This window comes from Littorina saxatilis, unplaced genomic scaffold (genome assembly GCF_037325665.1).
Source record: "Littorina saxatilis isolate snail1 unplaced genomic scaffold, US_GU_Lsax_2.0 scaffold_333, whole genome shotgun sequence".
NCBI lineage: Eukaryota > Metazoa > Mollusca > Gastropoda > Littorinimorpha > Littorinidae > Littorina > Littorina saxatilis.
Genome location: NW_027127971.1, coordinates 104,420 through 128,471, shown reverse-complemented (window position 1 = coordinate 128,471; position 24,052 = coordinate 104,420). Strand labels below are relative to the sequence as shown.

General features: G+C 40.4%; 1 protein-coding gene across 2 annotated transcripts; it reads left to right on the top strand.

Moving 5' to 3' along the window:
* Positions 1-256: 256 nt before the first annotated feature.
* Positions 257-20,221, top strand: LOC138956348 (uncharacterized). Of its 2 annotated transcripts, XM_070327730.1 has the most exons (5): positions 257-737; positions 2,497-2,676; positions 13,461-13,559; positions 16,865-16,985; positions 18,821-20,221. In XM_070327730.1, exons 1-5 carry the CDS (start codon positions 711-713, stop codon positions 18,847-18,849), a joined length of 456 nt encoding a protein of 151 aa, XP_070183831.1. In that variant the 5' UTR covers positions 257-710; the 3' UTR covers positions 18,850-20,221. The 2 variants fall into 2 exon arrangements, with proteins under 2 accessions (XP_070183831.1, XP_070183832.1); XM_070327731.1 differs by lacking the exons at positions 257-737; positions 2,497-2,676 and adding an exon at positions 2,948-3,990.
* The last annotated feature ends 3,831 nt before the right edge of the window (positions 20,222-24,052 follow it).

Sequence of the window (24,052 nt, the reverse complement as noted above, 5' to 3'; positions counted from 1 at the left end):
ACTTTGTGTTTGATGGTAGAATGGGATATACAGATTACAACACTCGTGGTTTTTTATATGGCTTGTATTTCAGTCAAGACCCAGCGGGAATATCAATCGAGAGCCACTCGCCAGAGGCTCGTGTCTCCCGATGATATTCATCCGCTGGGTCTTGACTGAAATACAAGCCATATAAAAAACCACTCGTGTTGTAACCTATACATATATAGATATAGATAGATATATATATATATATATAGTATACTTACAGGGGGTATAAGTCCCCCATCGGGAGCCCGGACCCCCCCTTTTTATAACATTTTGAGCATACGTCTCCCGGAGATCGGGGGACCTAAGGTAAATACGAATTTGAAAGCGGGAGAAGGGAGAAGGGAGGTAATCATTGCGTTACTATAAGCAAGACATCATAAAGTGTACTGTCTCCCTTTACTAGGATTAAAAATATCTGCCGTTTGAGATTTAATCTAAATTGAAGTTTGTAGTCAATATGTACATTATGTAAAAAAGGGAATTTATGGATCCCACACCTTTTTATTCCAAATCTCAAAAACAATTGAGTCATATTTTAAAAAAAATCAGGGTTAAGCTTTTTAACCTACAATCTAAAGAACTAATCCAAAACAAATCTGTTTGAGTCCTCATTCGGTGCAAGATTAAAAATTTTGAAGATATATACGGCTTGATTTTGCTCCTACCCTGCAACCGGGAAAATGGCGTCCAACTCATTCAGACATGCGGTAAGTCATTTTTGCTTTCTTTGATTTGTTCTTTATCTAACTTATTTATCAAGTATTATTTCTTTCTTGTACTACTATTTGACTTGTTGTCAATTGTGTGCTTTGCTGGGAAGAATGGTAATAACATTACATAGGGTTACAAAGATTTACTTGAAGTTACAGCAAGTACTGAGTAGCGAACTTGCATGCGCACGTGTTTCCAGAAATCGGGAACTCGACTCGAAACTTTTGAACATATTAAACCATTTTTCTGACACTAGTGCATATATTTTGTTGACAAATAGTATCATTTAGTAATTCTACATCGAAACTTGTGCTTGGTATTTCGGATAACAGACTCGTCTGAGGTGTCAGCTTTTGAGTGGAGAAATTGAAACTAGCTCAGCTACGAGATCGCGAGCGCGAGCTCTTTCGTCGTTTCGAACTTTTCTTTTGCACTTTGTGGCTGGTTTTTCTGTGACATCATGTATGGACTTCGAGATTTTAATATCTATATATATTTATTAACAACAACAGAACGTTAAACAGCTTGTTAATTGTTACTTGTTAAATTTAAGGAAACGAAGAAGAAATACAAACGTAAATAAAACTTATATATTTATAAATTATAGTTATACTGTACTGTGAGTGTGACTGTCAGAAGCGAAACTGAAATCAACATCGGGTCGTGTCCGAACACCCACGTGTGCACACATGCGCACGAAAAAGATCCCACGTTCACAGCGAAAGTCTCAGGGCTTGGAAGACACGCATGCATCATCTCTCGTCACTGATTATCATGATCGTATAATTCGATACTTTGACGAGACAAACCCAATGCTGTTGCGTCGAAGAAGACAGCCACAACGGGCTTGTTCGAGTCAAAGTATCACACCATAATTATCTTCAGCGTATTACCAATACCTGTCCCAATATAAGAGTTAAGACAGTTCTGGATACCAAATGGCTCTCTAGGCAATTAGAGCGACTCTGTGAGTATGCTGGTCCCCGCTTTTGTTCTGATTGACTATGAGTCTGATTTGGTGATTGACGCTGCTGAGTGAAAGAGCAATGGCTTGCATTACCGTCCTGTTCGTAGTCACCACTTTACTGGGTCATAGTCTACTAGTAGTTTCAGAGGCCACTCGCCTGGATAGTGTCAATAGCTTGCACCTTACTGGTTTTGCGAGGAAAATGGTCTTCCGAAGCACCAACACACGACTTAGCCTTGTGACCAATGCACTTGCCAGCTGCAGCTATGCTAGAAGATGTAGTATTTTTTTTAATCTTTTTGAAAGGAAAAGATCTGTGGAAGTGAAACTGTATCTGTTCATCCTGTTACTTTTGAACTCCTATGCACCAGAACCAGGCCCCGCTTTTGTCCTCGTCAGGTGACCCTTCTGATACGCACTAACCGTCACCGTGTGGGGACTGTGATGTCACAGTTACGTACTTGGGATGATAAGGGCGTATAATGTGAGACATGTGGCCACTGGTTCCACGCTAGGTATCCCCGATGACAGGTATGAAGAATTAGGTGACTCAAATATCCAATGGCACTTTGGTCTGTGTGGAAATCCTAACACTAACTGTAACAGCATCATAATTTTCAAACTGCATGTTAACGACTGGCCAACTTATTCAATATATATGTATTTATCTTTCTGCCCGGATCACTCATCAACCAGAGCTAGCCAACAAAATAAATGGATGGGCCCAAGGGATTTTGTTTAAGGTTTACTGAAAATGGAACTTATTTAAGCGTTTTGTATTTGTGCAGATGGGGGAAAAAAATGACACGGGCAATGTGTACTTTCCACACTACACTTACGGACATCGCATGGTCATGGCGAGATGGGGGAAAAAAATGACACGGGCAATGTGTACTTTCCACACTACACTTACGGACATCGCATGGTCATGGCGTCCCTTTTCAGAAGACCTGAGCATGAGCCTACAGGTATCTAATTCTAAACATGAACGCCTTTTGCAATTGCTACCAGGTATAATTAACCTAACACGATAAAACCACAATGTGAGTCGTGACATGATTAGATATAATTAGACATGCATACCCCCAAAATCAAAAGTTGCTAGGACACAAAATATTTACCCAGTCGATTCGAGACATTTACTGATTTAGTGATTTACAGCCTTAAAATGTCATTTTCTAAACATGTTTTGCTTTCTGTGTTTGAGTCTGCAGTTTGACAATATATAGGGGGGGGGGGGATAAAAGAGATATTTTCTGTCATCAGTTAGACTGTTTCAGTGTCAACCAGTGTCAAGTGCTTTGTGTGGTTACTCCTATTGCAACTGTGACTCATTAATGTAAATTGGTTGATTTATTAGTGATTTTACACAGAGAGCTTGCATACAAAGTTTCGTACCCATGCAGTTAAAGGGGACCTTCAGTCAAAATTGTTGCCTAGTTCTTCTGCTTATCGGAATCCTCACCTTTCTAAATGTCTGTTACCAAATTTTTGCTGCACATACTGACATAGATACCGACTTTCGTTGGAGCGAATACAATGGCTTGAAAATCACATAAATTATGTTGAGAGGCTCACAAGTGGCTTCCGTGACATGGTATACCACACCACAGAGAGACGTGCGATGTCAATTTTAGCTGTCGTGTGAGTGCACCTGCACTTCAGTTGACGCCATTGGCGCTTGCTATAACAATATGATAATCAAATAATCACTGTTAATGGTAAAATGTATGTTCTTTGGTAAATAAATTGTATTTTAGGGTCGCCCAGAATTTTGCCAAAACATCATTTTTCAGATACATACCTTTGTTATGGCTCATTTTATTCAGACATTATTCATCTTTTATGTGCTGCAATTGTATTTTGCATAAACAAATCATTGTTTGAGATAATAGCCTTTTAGTTGGGTGGGTGTGGTGCTGACAACACCCAAAATGGCGACCCAAAACAGTAAAAAAATAACATTCAGTCACTCTCCTTCTGTACCTAATAACAAGGATTACTCCCTTGAAAACCTGAAACAATGGGCACCTCCCTATCTGCCATTCAAAATGGCCGACTGTTTACACGCGACATGCTGTGTTCATTTTACTTTCAAGATACATTGTGTGCAGCTGTGTTGAGTGTATTTTAGGGTATTGCAGTTTGTTTTGGTAAAGACTATGCCCGGGGATAAAAAGTATGGGCCTTCAAAGCCCAAGAAACGCAAATTTTGTGGAAATAAGCACACGAAGAAGCAGACGAATCAAAACAGCGAAAGTATAGCATCGAGTGACGAAACTGTAAGTGCTGAAAGTTCAAGTTTTGGTACAACTACAAGTGAATCAGCAGATTGTACCACTCGATCGGAACAAAAACTAGAGAACCCTGCCTTGTACAAACTGATCTTTGATTGTAGTAGTGAGGAGTCTGGTAATGAGGAAGAAGATAAATCAGACAGTGAGTGTGAAGAGAGTGAGGAAACTGATGATGCAAATTTGATTGTGGAATCTCCAGCAGGGAACAGAATAGTTGACATAAAAATTCTAGGTGACAACATTTCAGCAAATTTAGTGTGTATAGCTTTTGCTTTCATGCTGTGCAACTGTATAAAGTAGAAAGGGTCTAGCAAGCACCTTTGCTTTCCATTGTGTCAATCAACACTGTGATAGGCAGCAAACTTTCTCTTCTTCCCCCCAGGTTCCTGTTGGCAATTCTGTTGTCAACACCGTAAATCGAAGAGCGGCGTTTGCTATGAGATGTGTAGGAGCTGACGTATCTGAACTAGAAACATTCCAGTTACACCGCACACTGACCGTTTGGTATCTAGCTGAGTTTGTTCGAAGATAAGAGAGTACAAGCTGCTTCGGAATTTTTCTTGTTACTCGGGGTTTCTCCAACCACCCCCCCCCCCCCCCCCCACCACCCCCTTTCTGTGTTTTATTCTCACACAGTGTGTGTGCCATTCGTTCGTTCTCTCTCTCTCTCTCTCTCTCTCTCTCTCTCTCTCTCTCTCTCTCTCTCTCTCTCTCTCTTCCCCCCCCACCCCCCCCCCCCCCCCCCCCCCCCCCCATTTGCATGCATGTGCCTTGTGTTCTATCCAAGTTTGTGTGCTATTGTGTTCGTCACTACTTTATATAAAACTCGAACACATTTCGTGTCGAAAAACTACTGCTTTCTGGCATAATTTTTGATTTTTCTTTCTGAAGTGACGAGCTCATTCTCCCCAAACATACTGAACGAGGCGGAGCTTGGCTCCTTTTATACCAGGAGTCGCCTCTTTAAAACATGAAACCTGGCGTTTTTCTTTTTTTTTTTTTTTTTTACGGTTGTTTTCTCCATTCTCCAACTATCATCTGGTTGATTTCTTTTTTTTTTTTTTTTTTTTTTTTTTTTTTTTTTTTTTTTTTTGCTGTTTCTTTTTTTATTTTTTTTTTTTATTATTCTTTTTTCTTTTCCAGACATTATAATATAAGACAGATCAAAAACAGTCTACATAGGGTAACGAAAATAGCAAATATCCAGTTGAGGCCATCTCAACCATATCACTTACATACACACATATAAACAGACAGTACAAAAAGGATAGAGGGAAAAGAGAGAGGAAGAAAGAAGAGTGACAGAAGAGAATAAGGATCAGGGAAAGAAGAGGAAGAGGATAGCGAGCGGTGACCAGGCTAAAACAAACAAAAAAAAATAAATAAAAAAAAAACAAAAAAAAATAAATAAAAAAAACATAAAATCATTCCATCGCATGCCTGTACAGACTCCAGTTTCTGTTGAAAGAAGTTAACTCATTGTTAACCAATGCATTGTGCTTCTCTGCCAAAAATCTTTGTTTTAGAGTTAAAACAAGAACCTGAAAATGGGGGCCGGTCGTACGTATTTTAGATGTATAAATGTGGTATTTTGCGATTAGAAGGAACAAATCAAAGGTTTTGTCCGTCACACAGTTTGTTTGGTAGCCGCAGATAATAAGTTGCTTATACAGTCTAACATTAGTACAATGTACAAAATTGTCTCGCATCCACTGAAGGAAATCATTCCAAAAGGCCTGTGTTTTTATACAGTCCCAAAAAAGATGTTCTAGCGTTTCCTCCTGCTGTCCGCAGAAAGTACAAATAGGAGATTCAACAATTTTTCTCAGATGCAAAAAACGCTGGGTGGGTATAATTCTATATATCAGTCTATACTGAAACCATCTGAGACGTACGTCCTCAGTTGTTCTTTTAATTTTTAGAAAAACCTTATTGACATCTACATTACAGTTCAGTGCAGCTGTCCACTTTTCAATACATTTCAGAGGATCAGTATTCTTAATCAAATATCCATAGACATGTTTAGAACCACCACTGGCCAAGCACTGCCAGACACATGGGTCACTTACCACAAAGTTATCACAAAAGTCAATTTCTAGCTTACAATGATACTTCTTAACAGCCCGTACTATTCCTTGATATAACAAAAAATTAACAGTCACATTTGGGTATTTTCTGCTAAATTCATCATAGGTCAAAAATCCATCTTCCTTCAGCAAGTGACCAACAGAAACATTACCACAATGTGCCCAGCTTCTAAGAAACAACACCTTCTTGTCTCTGCATATATTGATATTATAAAAAAGACATTCAGATACAAAGTCATGAAAAGAAGATGGAATACATTTGTTACACACTTTTTTATAATGTTTAAAAACATCAACCCAAAAAGGATTAACAATTCTTTGCATCAGTACATTTGCAAACTCGCCCCCACGTTGTTTCACAACTCGGACAGCAGGACATAATGCATAGAGAATTTGTGTATTTTTTCCATCATCATGTAAAACTTTCATTAGCCAGTTTATCTTCAATGACGATAGAAAAACTCTCACGTTAACCATTTTAAGTCCCCCCTCTTCATATGCCTGATACATGGAGGTTCTTTTGATTTTGTCAATTTTCCCGTCCCAAACAAAATTAAACAGTAGTTTCTGTAGATTAGCTAGAAAATCCTCCTCTGGGTCCGGCAAATTCATAAATAGGTAGGTAAGTTTGGACAATGCCAAAGTCTTAATGACTGTTATTTTTCCGAAAGGGGTTAAATTCCTTCTGGACCATGAGTTGAAAATTCTCTTAATCTCCACAAACTTATTTTCATAGTTTATTGGAACAATTTCCTCGATGTTTGTCGAAAACCAGATACCCAAAACTCTGAAAACAGTGGGATTCCAAACAAAGTTGTGTTCTGGCATAAACTTAACGTTAGAATTTTTAGAGGCTCCTATCCACACTGCTGACGACTTATCATAGTTAATAACTAGACCTGACAAAGAAGCAAATGTCTGTAGTGTTTCTACACATGCACAAAAAGAATCTTTGGTACCATCAAGGAAAAAAGTAGTGTCATCCGCATATTGTGACAATAGAATTTCGACATCAAAAAAATTCAGTCCCTTTATTTTTGGATTCTGACGCATCATTATTGCCATAATTTCGGCACAAATTAGAAAAATATAAGGAGACAAAGGGTCCCCTTGACGGGTTCCTCTCTCCAGATTAAACCACTCTGAATATTGTCCGTTTACTGCTACACATGATTTACTATTTCTGTAAAAAGTTAATATCCACTTTTTTATATCATTTCCGAAGTTAAATTTATTCAGTGCTTTTTGTATAAACGACCATGCAATGCTATCGAAAGCTTTTTCAAAGTCTACCATTAACAGAAGGCCATCAGCTTGTCGTTCATTAGCATAAATAATAGAATCATAGAGTAAACGAATATTTTCGCCTATATTCCTACCTTGCATAAACCCTTTTTGATCTTCATGAATTATGGTTGGCAGAACACGTTTCAGCCTTTCAGCAATGCAGGTGGAAGCTATTTTGTAGACAGTATTTAAAAGAGTAATAGGACGCCAATTTTTTAGAAACCTTTTATCTTTCCCTTCTTTGGGTATGCAGGTGATCACTCCTTGACGTTGTGTTACCGACATTTCACCTTTTCTAAAGCCTTCATTAATTGAACGAAGCAAGAAAGCACCTAGATCAATAAAGAAAATTTTAAAAAATTCTGCTGAATATCCATCCGATCCGGGGCTTTTATCGTTTTTAAGTTGTTTTACTGCTTTGACTAATTCTTCTTTACAAATAATACCTTCAAGTCCATCACGTTCTTCATCAGTCAAAACAGGATGTTCTAAGTTATTAGGAATGTCTTCATTCGTTATATTATGTTCCCTTGAAGCATACAACTGTGCATAGAAGGATTTAACTTCTTTAGTAATCTCATCACTGTCACATAAGAGTTCGCCATTGTCCTTTTCAATAAAACACATAGCCTTTTTGACAAAGTTTCTTTTTTCAAGACTACAGAAATATTTAGAATTTTTTTCACCATCTGCAATCCATTTTGCTCTTGATCTAACAATCAACCCGTCTACTTTTTTCTGTCTTAACTGAAACAACTCTTGCCGCTTCTGTTCCAAAATAGTTACATTCTCATCATTTAGATTACTTTCTAAAACCTTAATCTCATCCATCAGATCAGTCTCCCTTCTGCAATTTTCTCTCTTTTTCTGCGCTGCAAACGACATAGTTTTACTTCTTATCTCTAAAAGTAACATTTCGAAAAATAATTGATCGTCAATAGTTAACTGTAACTCCTCATCATCAATCTCTGCAATGTTAAGTGTATTATACACAAGAACAGCATACTGCTTTTTAACCTCTAAAATACATTCCTTAACTAAGCGAACATACTCAATATCTTTTAATAAACCATTATTAAATTTCCAAAAGGATCTATGCCTTTTGACAACATCAGTTTTAAAACTCAGAGATACAACAGAATGATCTGAGCAATATCCAGGTGAAATATTAACATCATCCACAACAAGACCAAGTTGTTCAGAGACAGCAAAATAATCAAGCCGGCTTCTCTGTGTGCTATTAGTTCTTCTCCAAGTATACTTTCTCACATCACCATGAATAGCTCTAAAAATGTCAACAACATCATGCTGTTCAAAAAAATCAGTTATTTCTTTTCTACTCCTATTTCTATACACATTGCTTGGATTGCTAGAGTCCATTTTTGGATTCAAAGGAACATTCCAATCTCCCCCCATTACTAACAGTTCATTATCTAACAAAATAACACTGTTAAACAGATCAAGAAAAAACTCAGGATGATCTCCACTACTGGGACCATAGACATTCACCACTGTCATACGTTTATTTAGAAGTTCAATATCTAACAAAATGTACCGCCCCGATTCATCTTTTATGGTATTGTGTAATTTGTATTCAAAATTATTTTTAAACAATATCGCTACTCCCCTACTAGCTGAACTATCCCCGTTAACTACAACATCAAATCCCCACAGTGATCGGATGAAATTTTCATCTTCTGTTTTCCAATGTGTTTCTTGCAACATAAAGATATTATTATCAGAATTTCTCAAAAAGTCAAATAAGTCTTTTCTTTTCTTATAATCATTTAGTCCATTTACATTGAAAGTGCAGATCCTCAGTTTTTCACAATTGCTTGCCATCATATTTCATAATCGGGTATAGCCAACAGTTACAGAGAATATTTACAGAAAAAACAAAAAGCAAAGACAGTATACTCCTGCACTCACATAAAAAAAATAGAGCAAACACGCTATGTAATGCACTTCTGCAAACACAACCCTGTAATAGATTAAACCAGCAGTCAGCATACAAACACACACATGAATGATTTGACCTAGTAAGCAAATAATGTGTAAACTTGCACTCACACAGATCTAAAAAAACAAACAAGTCAAATATACTTTCACAAGCACAGCACTGCAACAGAAATAAACCATGATCAGAGTGTACATGCACACCTAAATATTCAGACCTGGACAACAAGTAATATAGACATTTGCCCATATGCTCTAAGGAAAAGTCACACCTGCCATACACACATTCACAGAAGCTAGTCTGCAACAGAAGTAAGCCTTGATAAAGAGACAAGAGCACACCAAAATAAGCAGACATAATAAGTGGGTCAGGTACACATTTGGACCTACACAGATCAAATAAACCAAACAAGTTGTATACACCATCACAAACATAACCCTGCAACAGAAGTACACCATGGTAAAGATAAGCAAACAAAAGTACACACACATATCCAGGCATAAATGACATGTCAGGTACATATTTGCACCTACACAAATCAAAAATAGCAAACAAGTCATGCACACACCCACCAACATAGCCCTGCAGCAGCTTTGGGCAACAATCAGCATACCAATGGCAGTATTCACATAGATAAGCAGATATGCATGCACATGCAGCAAACAGATATTGAACACACTCGCACTTACACAAATATGGTAAAACATTTAACCACACACAAACATCCCCATGAAGTAGATATAATCCACAGTCAGGATATAAATGTACGCATGAGTATTCAAATACAGGAGACATGTCATGTACACACTCACCAGCAGAGTGCAAAAACAAATTCGTGCACAAGACCCCAATCAGAAATTCGGCAATCAAATCCATCTTCTGAACATGCGGGGAGAAAGAATCAACATAAAAGGCGGAATATACACATGACAACAGTTGAGTAACACACATGTAGGCCTAACTTGGTCGCACCTGGTCACCATAGAGAAAAAGGAAAGAATAAGAAGCCAATACAGTGACAGAAAGAGGCACACTGACAGTGACAGAAAGAGGGAAAAGAGAGAATGGCAGGGGAAAACAGCTGACAGACACAAAAACAGGGACATGTAAAACACATGGAGAAAAAAGAACATACTTTCCGGATAGAGCTATCACACCTCCATCTTGAAAAATCGTGCAAATCCGTAAACAGACACATTATGTAACACACACAAAAAAAACCAGCTTCATTGTAAATCCAACGTTCCGCGGCCGAGCACAGAGCACAGAGTGAAACTGACACGCATAGGCATACACAGAATGCAGCGAACGTTTATCATTGGCTAAGGCTGTCACATGGTATGAGTGTTTACATACACGCTGCGTAACACGCTTCAGCACACGTTTGTGATCAATTGTCCTGTTTGTCTGGTGTTTTGTCTTTGCTTCCTTGTTTTGCACTGTCTGATTGTTTCTTTTGTTCACTTTCTTTCTTTTTACGTTGCTGGAAACGGCGCTGGGCTGGAGTAGAAGCAGCGGCTGGGTCATTCTCAGGGATGGGAGGTAGTCTGCTCAGGTCTGCTACACGCTCAACACGGTGGACTGCGCCGGCCGCGTCTTTAGCGAAGATGGAACCCTCTGAGGTCCAGGCCTCACGGGTGCCAGGGTGGTCGAGCGTGCACTGGAAGAGGATGTACCTTGATTTGGTGAGGTCTTCGACGATGACGACCTTCGGCTGCACATTCTTGAGGAGTCTTCTGTTCTGAATAACCTCACGCTTGTTTTTCCGTGAGACGAATTTCACAATGATAGGCCTGTTGAGACCTGCCTTTCGTTTGCCCACACGGTGTGCTGCCTCAATGTGCCATGGTTTGATGTTGGTCAGCTTCAGTTTGTCATGGAAAACTTTCAGAACTTTTTCTTCACTTTCTTCCCCCGTCTCAGCATGGTCAGAGGGCTCTTCAATGTACAGTAGTTTGACATTGTTCCTGCGAGAATATTGTTCGTTTGCCTCTGCCCGATCGTAAGCAAGTTTTGCATAGTAATGGGCCTCGTGTAACCGACTCTCTGTGTTTTCTTGCATTTTCTCACACGCTTTGAGCTGCTTCTTCACATTGTCGTTTTCTTGCTTTAGATCAAACACCTCTCCCTCCAGTTTTTCCACAATGAGTGCCAAGCTGTCAAATTTACGATTCACACTCTTCAGTTCTTTTCTTACAGCTAGCAGTACTGACATAAGATCCTTGTTTGAACATTCTCCCACCTCCATGTCACTGTCACAACTCTCAAAACCGGTACCACTCATTGTATTCAAGTCGTCGTCCTCACCACCCGATGCTGTCAAACTGTCACTCACCTCATTATATTTCCGGAGAAAAGAGTCTACAATTGAAGGCTGAGACAACCGCAAATTTATCACTTTCTGTTTTTTCTGTCGCTTCGGTGGCTTGGGCGTAGAAGTAGACTGAGTGTTAGGTAGGCTTGTGTCACCTTCACCACTAGTGTCAGCTTTGCGTCGCTTCACTGATGCAGACCGGCTACGGTGCATGGCGGATCACTCACACATAACACATCATGCATTGACAAGGTCCGTGTCTTTCAGGAAAAGTACGATAAAATTCACATATTCACGTCACATTTTTAGTAGGAGGATTACGACAGCCCAGAGGACTATCAGTCCATGTTACTAGAGCCCTAAACGACTTGAAATAGACGTTTTTACATCGTAGATGTTGAGAGCTCACAAAAAGACGTCCTCTCTACATGGGCCCGGAAGTGACCAACCTGGCGTTTTTCAGTGCAGTGGATTTTGGTGCAGTTAAGTAGAGTTATACGGAGGTGTAGCTAGAAAATTTGATGGTCGGACAAATCGTCCTGATCAACAAAACTTTTTCCGGTCATTTGACCGTTTCCATATATTTTAAGGACATTTAATCTTACAAAAACTCTCTCTCTTTCTCTCTCTTATCAAATGAGAAAGCACACAAACACAGCTAACCTTCAATCAGCTTCTGACTAGTAATGAACTGACAATAAAAATAAGAACAAACCAATATGGTGACACTACATAGTTGTTTTGGAGAAAACAAAATGTTAATTGAAGATTGTCCTACTTCCTGGGACTGTAGGTTGAGCTGTTGCATTGATAACTGAGGCAGACTAAGACAGACTGATGCTGTGTTCCGACTGAAGAACCTCTTTCGCTTGTTTTTTGGGTTGATTCTTCTCCCAAACCCGATACCGATGGTTGAGATTCTGACGCCAACAGATCGGTGGCCTCGTATTGCTCACTTCCCTGTTCATCTACCAAAACCCTACCCCTACTCCCAAAACATTCCAGAGTTCTTTGATGTTTCTTTTTTTAATCAGGGATTCAATGGAGGCCATGTTTACATAATCTCAATTGGACCATGAGGACGAATACGAGCGATCGTTTTCTATATATATATGTTAGCTTGTAAGTTTATTTGCCATCTTGTTTAATAAACGGTTTTAGGTCTGACCGATTTTATAGCAAACTGAGCGGTCATGGACCGGCTTATCATGTAAATGGACGGACATTTGACTGGATTACAATTTTTCGGACAATTAGGAAAAATTCCGGTCTAGGACCGATATCTGACACCAAACCACACCCCGGTTATAGCTTCTTCTTCTTCTTCAGCGTTCCTAGATCAGGCCTCAGATTTTCAGTCTAATATGGGTTATGAAATTTGTGGTCAGCAATTTGGCGCACCATAAGGACAGAACAGAGGGATGTTCAGAAATATCAGGGATGGGAATTGACCCGCAAATCACCCTTAAGCGCGCCCCCCCCCCCCCAAAAAAAAAAAGTTGTATGTTTCTGGTCACCCGACCCTACCTATTTTCCCTGCCGACTCGACTTTGTTTGCATTTAAAACAAAACAAGAAAAAAATGGTTTTTCGAAGGAAAAAAATCCTGTTTTTTGACAAAATAAGTTAAAAAGATATTTAAAAAAAAAAGATTCCCGACCTACCTACCCTATATTTTTTAGTCACGTTACCAGAAACATACACTTTGGGGGGGGGGGGGATCATAAAGGTGAATTTCCGCCTTTTTCACTTTTTCCAATTCCCATCCTAAATAATGTGTAAAATTTTCTTCTTTCCTTTTGCTCTACCAGGACAAACAGTCGAATGTGAACAAGACGGTAGTGATGCTGATGCTGAATCACCTTGTGAAGAAGACGAGGGTCCGCAGCCACCGATACAAACAAAGAAAGGCGAGTGATGTCATCTCGGCATATTGTTTGGAAACCAAGTGGATACCTGGTGTTTTTCAGTCGATTTTGCTGCACACCTTCTTTGCTATTTGACTTTGATCTGAAATATGATGTAGAATCACTGCTAGTCTCAGCCCATGAATCCACATGTTCTGTACATAGTTTTAACGATCAACATATATGGCCAAGAGTCTGATTTGGCGTCAAACCAAGTGGACAGGGGTCCTGTTTTGCCCACATCAGAGCTTCCTGTAGGATTCAAAACAAAGTCATGATGACCCCCTGTCCAAAAATCTGGAAGTCATTTTGGAATTTTAGGGAGTCACATTTTATCTAGGATTTTTCTCAAAGTTTAACGTGTGTAAACTAGCGACTGAAGGCAGGGAAAACTTGGCTTACAAAGTTAGTTATTTCGCTACACAGTAGTAGTGAACGTCACGCGATTTTGCTAGCGTTGTATACTTGTGACTTTGCATTCGGAAACGCACCTCAGTGGTGACGTTCGGAAATAGTGTCTGCTGTGCACGGAAGCTTCTTCACAGGGGTCAAAACCTGCGCAGTTGACGCAGTGAGTGAAAATCTCGGCGTGATTTCAGTGCGTCAATTACGCAGAATCATGCGTTATCGGCAGTTGTAAAAAAACAAAAGTGGGTAAAGTACCGTATGTCTTGTGCACTTGTGTGTTAATTTGTATGATACTTGGGAATTGTTGCTATGCTGTTGGATGCAGGGGTGCTAGTTGTCTGATTCAAAACGGATTTCTGATTTGGGATGTTTGCTTAAAAATAATTTCCGATTTGATCAGGTCCGATTCAGGAATTAACTCTAAAGATTTTGATTTCTCATTACCGAGAAAGTATAGCTGGCGATGTCGTCTGCTAGACATCCCACGAAAGACGCGGCAAGCGTTACTCCACTCCACTGCCACTGAAATGTGGCGCTTTCAACAGCGTCATCACCCTGGGGCCACGAATCGGATCATAGATTGCACCCCCACCCACCCCGCTCATCAATTTTTTTGGGCGTCAATTTCCTATAGCTTTCTTGTGTGTTTTCATGCTTGACTATTTAGTCTTCCGATTTAGGTGCGCAAAAAAAATAATATCTTGTGGATTTCAGATTTGGAAGGTCTTAGTCACCAGCACCCCTGTGGATGAAATGCTGCTGCTAAAACAATTTGTTGATTTTTTTTCTCAGGATTTCCTACTGAGTGTGAATCTATCGAGTCTGACCAATCAAACCATTCAGCATCTGAGAGCAGTGTGAGTGTAGAAACTAAAATATATATGTCGTGCCCATATCACATTACCTGCTATTCAGACTTGGTCGTGTGACACGTTTTCTTCCACACGAGATTACGTTGATTGTCTAACGAAGCCGTCAGGCTGAGTTAGACATCAGCTAATCGAGTGTGGAAGAAAACTCTGTCACACGACCAAGTCGGAATAGCATTTATGTCACAGCTTCAACAGAGGAGAGAACAAACACGTTTTGCGTACTCAAGCTTGACAAACCTAAACACAGGAGCAGCCATTGTGGAGAGATCTACTTTTTGACGGAAGTGAACGAACAACTATGAATGACGTCTCGGTATATGTGAACGACGTCACAGTCATCGTCACAGTCTGTATCTTTTGAAGCATCGCATTCTTCGTGACGTCTTTCTGTGTCTGCATCCGCGAAATGTTGTTCTTTTCGGGGTCTTTGTCATCTATGTTCAGAACTCTGTCCTTCCAGTTTCAGACTAACAGGCCTCCTGAGCGAGCCACTTTCCAAGGGCAGCTAAATTCGCGTATGGAAACAGTACAGTATTCTCAGCGTTGAAGAATTTGTAAAGAGAAGAAACGATAACAGCAGGAGAAATAAAAGTTGTGTGTGCATTTTGGGGCTTTTGGGGGGACGATTTCGAGTTTGAATCCGTTCTTGCACATGCTCCAAAGCATGTAACAATCTTGCACACGTTTGCTTTAGTAGTGGCAGAGAAGGAAAGCGTGTGACACACTTGCCTATTACGCGTAATGGGATATGGTGTGATATGGGCACTACATAAACACTGATAAGATAATGCAATGGTCAATCCAAACGTTGGTTTTACTCAAAGCATCGCTTATTTGTGCATAGAATAAAATAGACAATACCCGCGCTGTGAGGGGAATGTGAAAATGGGTGCATCTGTGTGCGTGGAATCGTATGGGGTTGATTGTTTTGTTTTGATTTTTTCATTGGAATACGGAGAGGAGATCAATGGGGATTTGAAATCCGAACCTGAATATGTAGTTTTGTAACTGTTATATCCCCGAAATCAATAATATACAACTGTTGATTAAAGGGCCAGTCCAGAGCAATTTTTGCCATGTTTATTTTTAGCCGATCTGAATCCCAACCTTCCTTCCTAACTATATTCCACCCAAGTTTTAATCTCCAGGAAGCTAGCATTCCACCACTACTGCACTAGAAAGAAAACCCAGTATTCACGCCCATATGTACTAAATACGCCACTTCTTGGCCAAACAGCACATGTTCATAACTTGTGTAGTTCACAGAATGATCGTATAGTAACAGCGAACCCCCTACTGGCACTGAAACTGCATTGGTGAGCACTCTGTATGCTATGCAGTCGGGGAGACCATCACATATTTAGAAACTGGCGTTCTACCCCCAACTGTAGACCAAACAGCTTGTGCACAACCACACTATCAGCCCAAGAAAAATTCACACTTCTAAGTAAATAACTAAGCCTGTATTTCAAATTTTAGGCAATGGGTAGCTATCGTACAGATAATGAAAACGGTGTCATTCATACCCTCCGCGACAATCACAGCTCAACGCACACCACGTTGCATCGACCGGCCCATCAGTATTCTATAATAGCGACTGGCCCAGCACTGAGAGAGAGGCTCTCTCTGTATACCAAACCAATCCCCAAAGCTAACGCCTGCCTTGCCTGTGGTCGAGCCGACGGTCAGGCGAATTTCGATTTAAAAGTTTAAAGGTCACTTCCGACGTACACGATCGGAAGATTGTTGGATCGTATAGCGCTTATAAATACTTTTGAGACATAACAAAAATGGTCGCAGACATTTTCCAACGTGAGGATTCCAATAAGCCAATAAAAAGATGTACCTTTAGGTATAGATTTATCTGGCAGGATAAATATTGGTTTAGACATAAATGTTTATCATATTTTTCGTGCTAGCAATTATGGCATCATATTAGGATAATGCATATGTAAGTATTGAAAGAAACCAAAATTATAATACATTTGTGGGATTTTCATGCCGGTTTGTATTTAAATTGTTTGACAGGATGCCTCATACCGACCAGACACGGAAAACTCTGACGCAGACTCTGTATCTACGGTGTACTCAATTTTGCCACTTGTACAACCACTCCCTACAAAAGGAAAGGTGTCCTCTTCAAATGAAGGTATTTTTTTCAAAGACAAATAACATTGCCAGGTTTCACATGCATGGCAGGGCCAGACTACCGGGGGGGGGGGGTTATGGGGGGTGCGCAACTCCCCCCCCCCCCCCCAGCCTAATCATGTACCTCACTTATTTAAAACATTTTTTATTATTGTTTATTTTATGCCGTTTCATGCAAGGAGCGACCATTTTCCTATCTCAGAATATGACCTACCCATCAGCTTCAGGGGGCTTTGCCCCCTCACCCCCACAAGGGGCTCTGCCCCTTGACCCTGCCAAGGGGATGTTCCCCCTAGACCACCACTGGCAACCCCCCCTCCCCTCCCCCCCCTCCTCTTAGCCTAGTCCGGCCCTGCATGATACAGTATGACTTTTTGTGTATAAATAATCTGTTTGTACTGTGCCTGTGTTGAGCGGAAAATTGTTGCCCTGCTTTAGCTCATGTCAACAATTGGACTGACCAGAATTGATTTTGGATTACTGAATAGAAGTGATATCCGATCGGATATCCGACTGTGATATATTTCTTGTAGTACCAGTTCCAGGACCGAATACCAAGTGCATAAATAGCGTAATTTGCGTAAGTGACGGCTCGTGATTGCTATCAATTTTCTCAAAGATGGGGCTAGGCTATCCTATGTTATCCCACGGCAGTGGGGCGGGGATGTAGCTCAGTCGGTAGCGCGCTGGATTTGTATCCAGTTGGCCGCTGTCAGCGTGAGTTCGTCCCCACGTTCGGCGAGAGATTTATTTCTCAGAGTCAACTTTGTGTGCAGACTCTCCTCGGTGTCCGAACACCCCCGTGTGTACACGCAAGCACAAGACCATGTGCGCACGAAAAAGATCCTGTAATCCATGTCAGAGTTCGGTGGGTTATAGAAACACGAAAATACCCAGCATGCTTCCTCCGAAAGCGGCGTATGGCTGCCTAAATGGCGGGGTAAAAACGGTCATACACGTAAATAAAAAGCCGTGGGAGTTTCAGCCCAAGAACGAACAAACAAACAAACAAACATCCCACGGCAGTTTACTGATAGCTCAAACTGTCTGTATGTGTTTCTTATTTTCATTATTGACTTTTTAATTTTAAATGTTAGGGAATAAATGGAGAAAATCTATGCAGCAGGTGGTGGTATATTGCCCGCACACTCGGACAATGCTTGTTTTCTTCTTCTTCTAGTCAGTCAGATAGCCAGACAATCAGTTGCTCATTTATATGCACCCATCTTGAAAAGAAAACCATAACGGTTTTTAAAAAAGAATAACACACACTATGCATGAATAAATACCAACAGCCTTCAAAGTTCAACCGACAGCCTTATTCTGTGACAAAGTCAGCATAATTATGTTCATTGTTGCGGCAAATTGTCGTCTTGGCGACATTTTGCTGCTCTACATAGTACATGCCTGGCTGGGTTTGAGTCCACTGGTTAGCCAGGTGTCAGAATAATGTGACTGGGTGAGATGAAGCCTGTGCTGCGACATCTGTCTTGTGTGTGGCGCACATTAAATGTCAAAGCAGCACTGCCCTGAGATAACCAAAGGGTGGACTGGGCGGTGAGCAAACAAAGTTAAGTTAAGGGTTTGAGTCCCTTCGAAAGTAGGGTGGATGATGTTTCAGTCTATCCAGGGTCGACTTATGTAAGACTCTTCGTGCCTATTCTCGACGTGTGCATCATATATATGCATGTGAAAAAGATCCTGCTTCACGGTACGATTAGACTGTGGTCAAAGCAGATACCCAGCATGCACATACATATTGGCATAATCTTTCGAAGGGACTCGGATCCCTTCTATATCTTTTTTTTTACATCAATGTTGTGTTCTGTTCAACAGCCGGTGGGAAAGGAGCAACTTCTACTTGAACAGTCAGTGGGAAAGGAGCAACTTCTACTCCAACAGTCGATGGGAAAGGAGCAACTTCTACTTTAACAGTCGGTGAAAAAGGACCAACTTATACTTCAACAGTCGGTGGGAAAGGATCGAGCAACTTCTACTTCAACAGTCGGTGAAAAAGGAGCAACTTCAACAGTCGGTGAAAAAGGAGCAACTTCTACTTCAACAGCCGGTGAAAAAGGAGCAACTTCTACTTCAACAGTCAGTGAAAAAGGAGCAACTTCTACTTCAACAGTCAGTGAAAAAGGAGCAACTTCTACTTCAAAGTCAACTTCTTCAGGGAAATCTGTGTTTACTGTGGAGATTTTGACAGCCATCTGAGAAGACATTTACTACGTAAACATTCTGATGAAGAAGCAGTTGCTCCCATGGGGTCGCCTTCACGCGGCGGGAGTGTTTCCACTAAGCTACCCCACCCCTTTACTTCTCTTCTTTTGTCTTATTTCTGCCTTACCAGTCCTTTCATCTATATTTCCTTCCAAGAAAACTCTCCCTACTATTCCCTGCAGATTTCCGATTCCTTTCTTGTTGTCTTATTTCTACCTGACTGGATCCATCACCTTTATTTCACTTACCAAAAGTCTTCTTTTCCACATCCTTATTTCTCTGCACCCCGCATGTCGTATGAGGCGACTAACGGATTCTGTTTCTCCTTTAACCCTTGTTAAGTGGTTCTTGTATAGAATATAGTCAGTGTTTGTAAAGATTTTAGTCAAGCAGTATGTAAGAAATGTTTAGTCCTTTGTACTGGAAACTTGCATTCTCCCAGTAAGGTCATATATTGTACTATGTTGCAAGCCCCTGGAGCAATTTTTTGATTAGTGCTTTTGTGAACAAGAAACACTTAACAAGTGGCTCTATCCCATCTCCCCCCTTTCCCCTATCCCATCTCCCCCTTTCCCTCGTGGCGATATAACCTTCGTGGTTGAAAACGACGTTAAACACCAAATAAAGAAAGAAAGTCAGACTGGTGCTCAGGACTCTAGTCAGACTGGTGCTCAGCCCTCTTCTGCTCAGGACTCTAGTCAGACTGTTGCTCAGGACTCTAGTCAGACTGGTGCTCAGCCCTCTTCTGCTCAGGACTCTAGTCAGACTAGTGCTCAGCCCTCTTCTGCTCAGGGTTCATTGAAAAAGAAAAGAGACTATGTTGTTTGGACATCTGCTGACACTGAATCAGTTTCCTCTTATTTTCAAGTCTTTTTTTACTGCTAAATGGACAGGCACAAAGGGTAAATTGCCAGGTAAAGATTGTGTACTGAACTTTTTACAATTGCACACTATTTTTTCTGGAAGACATTTCTCCAAAGACAAATTGGTGAAGTTGGTTAAAACCAAAGTGTTCAATGACTGAATGAGCGAACAACACTCAGAAAAACCAGGGCTCAATGTTTGAAACCTTTTGAAGAATTTTCATTGGCCATATATCCAGAAGCTCGCATTCATTTCATGGATAAGTGAATGGGACAAACGTCCGGACCAATGCTCAAGTTTGTGAGGATATGATATTATGAGTATATAGTCACAAATGTGTACAAGTTTGTGTATAATTATATGTGTACCGTATTTGACGGATTACAAGACGCACCGTTTTATAAGCCGCACCCCCGACTTTTAACAAAAAATTGGGACGAGCCACGTATAGGCCACGTCACTATATTAGCCGCCGTCGAAAAAAAAATAATCAGATCGTGTCAATCAATCAAAACAACCAGGCAAACGAAAATTACAGTATTTGGCAAAATCGGCTCGGAGAATAAACAAGTGAAACAAAGAAGAAAAGTGAAAAGGTTTGAAGAAAAACATCACATACACACAATTTGTAACCAACACGCACATGTAGTCCCGCCCGGAATAAGCTTTTTTGGGATGATTTACAACTTTTGCGCACATTTCGAGCGGACGAAAGCACAACATGGTGGCTCTCGCTCCTCCAACTATCGCAAGACACAAAAAAACGAAATCTCGCGCACGCGCGAGATCCTGATACATCCAATGTTTCTCTGTACGGTATCTTGTCACGACGACTTGTTGACAAACGAAGATTCGCGAAAGAAAGAGAAAAGCGCCGAGTCTTGAGTAGAGAGCTAATAAAGTACCGGTAATCGCTAATCGAGCGAAATGAAAATCCGCGGCGACTTCCATTAGGTGAATGCTATTCAAGTTTAGGTAACGTTTTAGCCGCATCTTTTTATAAGCCGCAATGCGATTTGTTTTGAAAAAAAGTCGCGTCTTGTAGTCCGTCAAATACGGTATATATGTACAGTCGCAAGAATGTACAAGTTTGTAAGGATATGACTATTACAGTATAGGTGTGTATGGGCACAAGTATTACATACAAGTTTGTAAGGATATATTACCGTAAAATCCCTAGCATAAGCCCACCATCTAGCAAACGCCCACCCCCCACTTTGGGCCAAAAGTTGTGCACAGGGGTAACTACCTAGCAAACGCCCACCCTGCTTTTTTCAAAGAGACTATAGGCTCACTTTCACTAGGATTTGTGCAGCCTGTTCTAAAAGTCATCTTTTTCCCCTTCTTTACCTTTTCGTGTTTCTTTCCTTTTTTTCTTATTCTTTGTCCCCTCTCCTCACTCCCACCCATCGTTCATGTTTTTTCGAGTTTCTCCTCTTTTTTTCCTAAGTTTGTGGGTTTTTCTTTCTCAGAAAGATTGGGCCTTTTGAAGACAAAATCCAAGTTCAGTTAACGTTTCATTTCCAAAGACGATCGTGTAATTTCTTCCCTGTACAGAAAGAAAGGGCTTCATTGGTGTTGACATTTCGACATTTCATCAAGTTTCTTTTTCCCGGAATTGTGTTGTTATTGTTTGTCCTTGCAAAGGTCTGGTGATTTTCTTTTTACTTTATAAATTTATATGAATGACTATGCTTGGGTTGTTTTCAGAAGAGCCAGTCCTTTTTTCTCTCTCTCTCTCTGTCTCTCTCTGTCTCTCTCTTTCTCTCTCTCTCTCTCTCTCTCTCTCTCTCTCTCTCTCTCTCTCTCTCTCTCTCTCTCTCTCTCTCTCTCTCTCTCGGTTGGCCTTCTTTACCTCAAAGTCATTTTTCTTTCTTTTTTCCTTCACTTCTACTCACACGACCTAACTTACATGCTTTCGGGGTTTGTATTCACTCAATTACACGATTGAGCACAAAACTTACTTTGTGCAAAGGGGTCTATCCCTAGCAAACGCCCACCCCCCAATTTTGCCCTAAATCTGTGCACAGGGGGGGGGGTTGAGAGACTAAGTCAAAGAAAGGGACTGTGACTGTGAGACAGTAATTAGTCAAGGGGACAGAGTAAAGCGAGGGACCGGACGGTTCTCATGCTCGCAGACATTCACGAACAAGGATACAGAACATTTGCGATTGTATGCCTTTTAATTCTGTGAATATTTTCTGCAATTGCACATACCTGTCAAGTACTTTTGGCCTCTGACCATAGTAAATGGCATAAGAAACCATAGTTGGGGATCAAAAACCATAGTTAATGCGTGGATCAGGATGTGGTTAAACACACAAATTCAACTTCTCATGCATACACACTAAACCAATCAGATTGTTTTTCGCAAACTAAAAGTAAAACACATAAATTTCTTTCTGCACAAACTGCTCTTTATTTACCACTACATGTAATACATTTACACTGCACTCTTGTTCGTTCATTTTTTTTCTCACTTGTCACTTGTCACTTGTGTTCTTAGTTGTATTCATCTGTGCAAATGCTCCCATGGGGTCGCCTTCACGCGGCGGGAGTGTTTTTACCAAGCTACCCCACCCCTTTACTTCTCTTCTTTTGTCTTATTTCTGCCTTACCAGTCCTTTCACCTACATTTCCTTCCAAGAAAACTCTCCCTACTATTCCCTGCAGTTTTCCAATTCTTTTCTTGTTGTCTTATTTCTACCTGACTGGATCCATCACCTTTATTTCACTTACCAAAAGTCTTCTTTTCCACATCCTTATTTCTCTGCACCCCGCATGTCGTAAGAGGCGACTAACGGATTCTGTTCCTCCTTTTACCCTTAAGTGGTTCTTGTATAGAATATAGTCAATGTTTGTAAAGATTTTAGTCAAGCAGTATGTAAGAAATGTTTAGTCCTTTGTACTGGAAACTTGCATTCTCCCAGTGAGGTCATATATTGTACTACGTTGCAAGCCCCTGGAGCAATTTTTTTATTAGTGCTTTTGTGAACAAGAAACACTTAACAAGTGGCTCTATCCCATCTCCCCCCTTTCCCCGTCGCGATATAACCTTCGTGGTTGAAAACGACGTTAAACACCAAAGAAAGAAAGAAATCTGTGCAAATCTTTGCTTTGTCAATCATGCTGCCAGTCACCTTAAAATCATGGCAGCATGCATCAGAGTTAATTTTGACCTGCAAGAAGGCAGTCAGTGTGTCAGCTCCCAGACTGTGATCCAGCACTTAAAGGTGTTGCAGGGTTTCACTGCCAAATGGAAATTTATTCAACATTTTCCTCACACAGGCCACGTAGAACTGGCGCACATCATGCCAGAACTTCTGTTGTGTTGCTGGTGCAAGCTCCTCCTCAGAAATGAATGAACGGCAGTCCATGCCAGCAAAAAAAAAATGAAAATAAAAAAATAAAATTTTTTTTTTTAAAATCAATAAAAAAAAAAATGCTGAAAATGCGTATGGTTTGAGGTATACGACGTAGGACCCAAAAAACACCGAAAAACCGTAAGAATTACGCAGAATGCGTAGGACTTGACAGGTATGAATAGCATGCTTTTTTATGAATGTCAAAAACTACTATTTAGTATCTTGTTTAGATTTCCTCACAGTATTGATTTTATATGTCGTCTTTTATACGCCGTATGTCTTAATATTGCTTGCTTTTGTGTATATATGTATTTCTGTGCAAAATCGTTTGGGTTATTAACTTATTGTTCCTCACTTCGTTTATCAATTCATTTACTTACTTCTTAATTTGTATGTTTTTAATACCTGTATCAACAATGTGTATGCCAATTAATGTAATACGCTTGAGGCTTTCCGAAAGTACTTTATTATTATTATTTTTATTATTGTTATTGACGGGTGCAATAGCCTAGTGGTAAGACGCCGGCCTCCAAAGCGAGAGGTCATGGGTTTGAATCCCAGGCGCTGCCACCTGGTGGGTTAAGGGTGGAGATTTTTTCGATCTCCCAGGTCAACT